A 799-nucleotide genomic window follows, 5' to 3' on the forward strand; every position below is an offset into this window, starting at 1 on the left:
CCCACCAAATTTGCTGACCCAAATGCGGAATTTCCCTCTTTCATAATCCCGTCAATACATCAGACATCAACAAATAGTCTGCTAGCATTACCAATCGTTAAGTCTTTGGCAGGAGAGTTTCCAGAAGATTACTTCTTTCGAACAGAGTCCCAGCGATCTCCGCCGCCGGGGAGCTGGATGAGTCCCGAACAGAATCTGCCGTATATCAGCAGAGACGTCGCTGATTTGCTAATAGCTACGTTCTTTTCCATGGTTCACCCGTGCCATCCGATTCTAGATCCCGACGAATTTTACACGATATATGAAAACGTAATGGCCACCGGTCTAGATTACAGCTTGCAGTCGGCCCAGTGTCTTGTGGTTTTTGCGCTGGGGGTTCTTGCCTCACAAGCTTCAGGGGCTGGCGCCCGCAGTGGTGACTGGGCTCCTGGGATGGAATACTTCCAACCTGCATTGCAGATTCTCATGGCAGAGTCTGCGGTATCGTTGGGGTCTAACTTACTTCTGCCTCAGACTTTGATATTCGGTGGAGTTTACTTTGCTTATATGGCCCGACCTCTGCATAGCTGGAAGCTCATTCATTTAGCTTCTACAGAGGTGCAGTTGCTGTTGTCCAGGTTAGTGGTGGACGCAATATTTGGGATTACGGAGGGTTCAAGAGCTAAGGTAACGAGCTTGCAGGAGTAAAGATAGCGATGCCGATGAATCTTACAAAGAGCGGATCTTGGGAGGCTTGCTGGAGCTGCTTTCTCATTGAATGGTTAGTTTGCACGAATTATCCATATTCCATGAAAAAAGA

At 48.1% G+C, this 799-nt stretch overlaps 1 protein-coding gene across 1 annotated transcript in view; it reads left to right on the plus strand.

The window, feature by feature from the left end:
* Positions 1 to 687, plus strand: part of PAAG_12097 (hypothetical protein) — a gene marked incomplete at both ends in the record, with an annotated part of 2,679 nt that extends 1,992 nt beyond the window's left edge. The window contains one exon of the mRNA XM_015847633.1: positions 86 to 687. Coding sequence (XP_015702783.1) covers positions 86 to 687 — 602 coding nt within the window. The remainder of the gene's footprint in view (positions 1 to 85) is intronic.
* Positions 688 to 799: the final 112 nt, after the last annotated feature.

Source organism: Paracoccidioides lutzii, assembly GCF_000150705.2.
Source record: "Paracoccidioides lutzii Pb01 unplaced genomic scaffold supercont2.15, whole genome shotgun sequence".
Classification (NCBI taxonomy): Eukaryota; Fungi; Ascomycota; class Eurotiomycetes; order Onygenales; family Ajellomycetaceae; genus Paracoccidioides; species Paracoccidioides lutzii.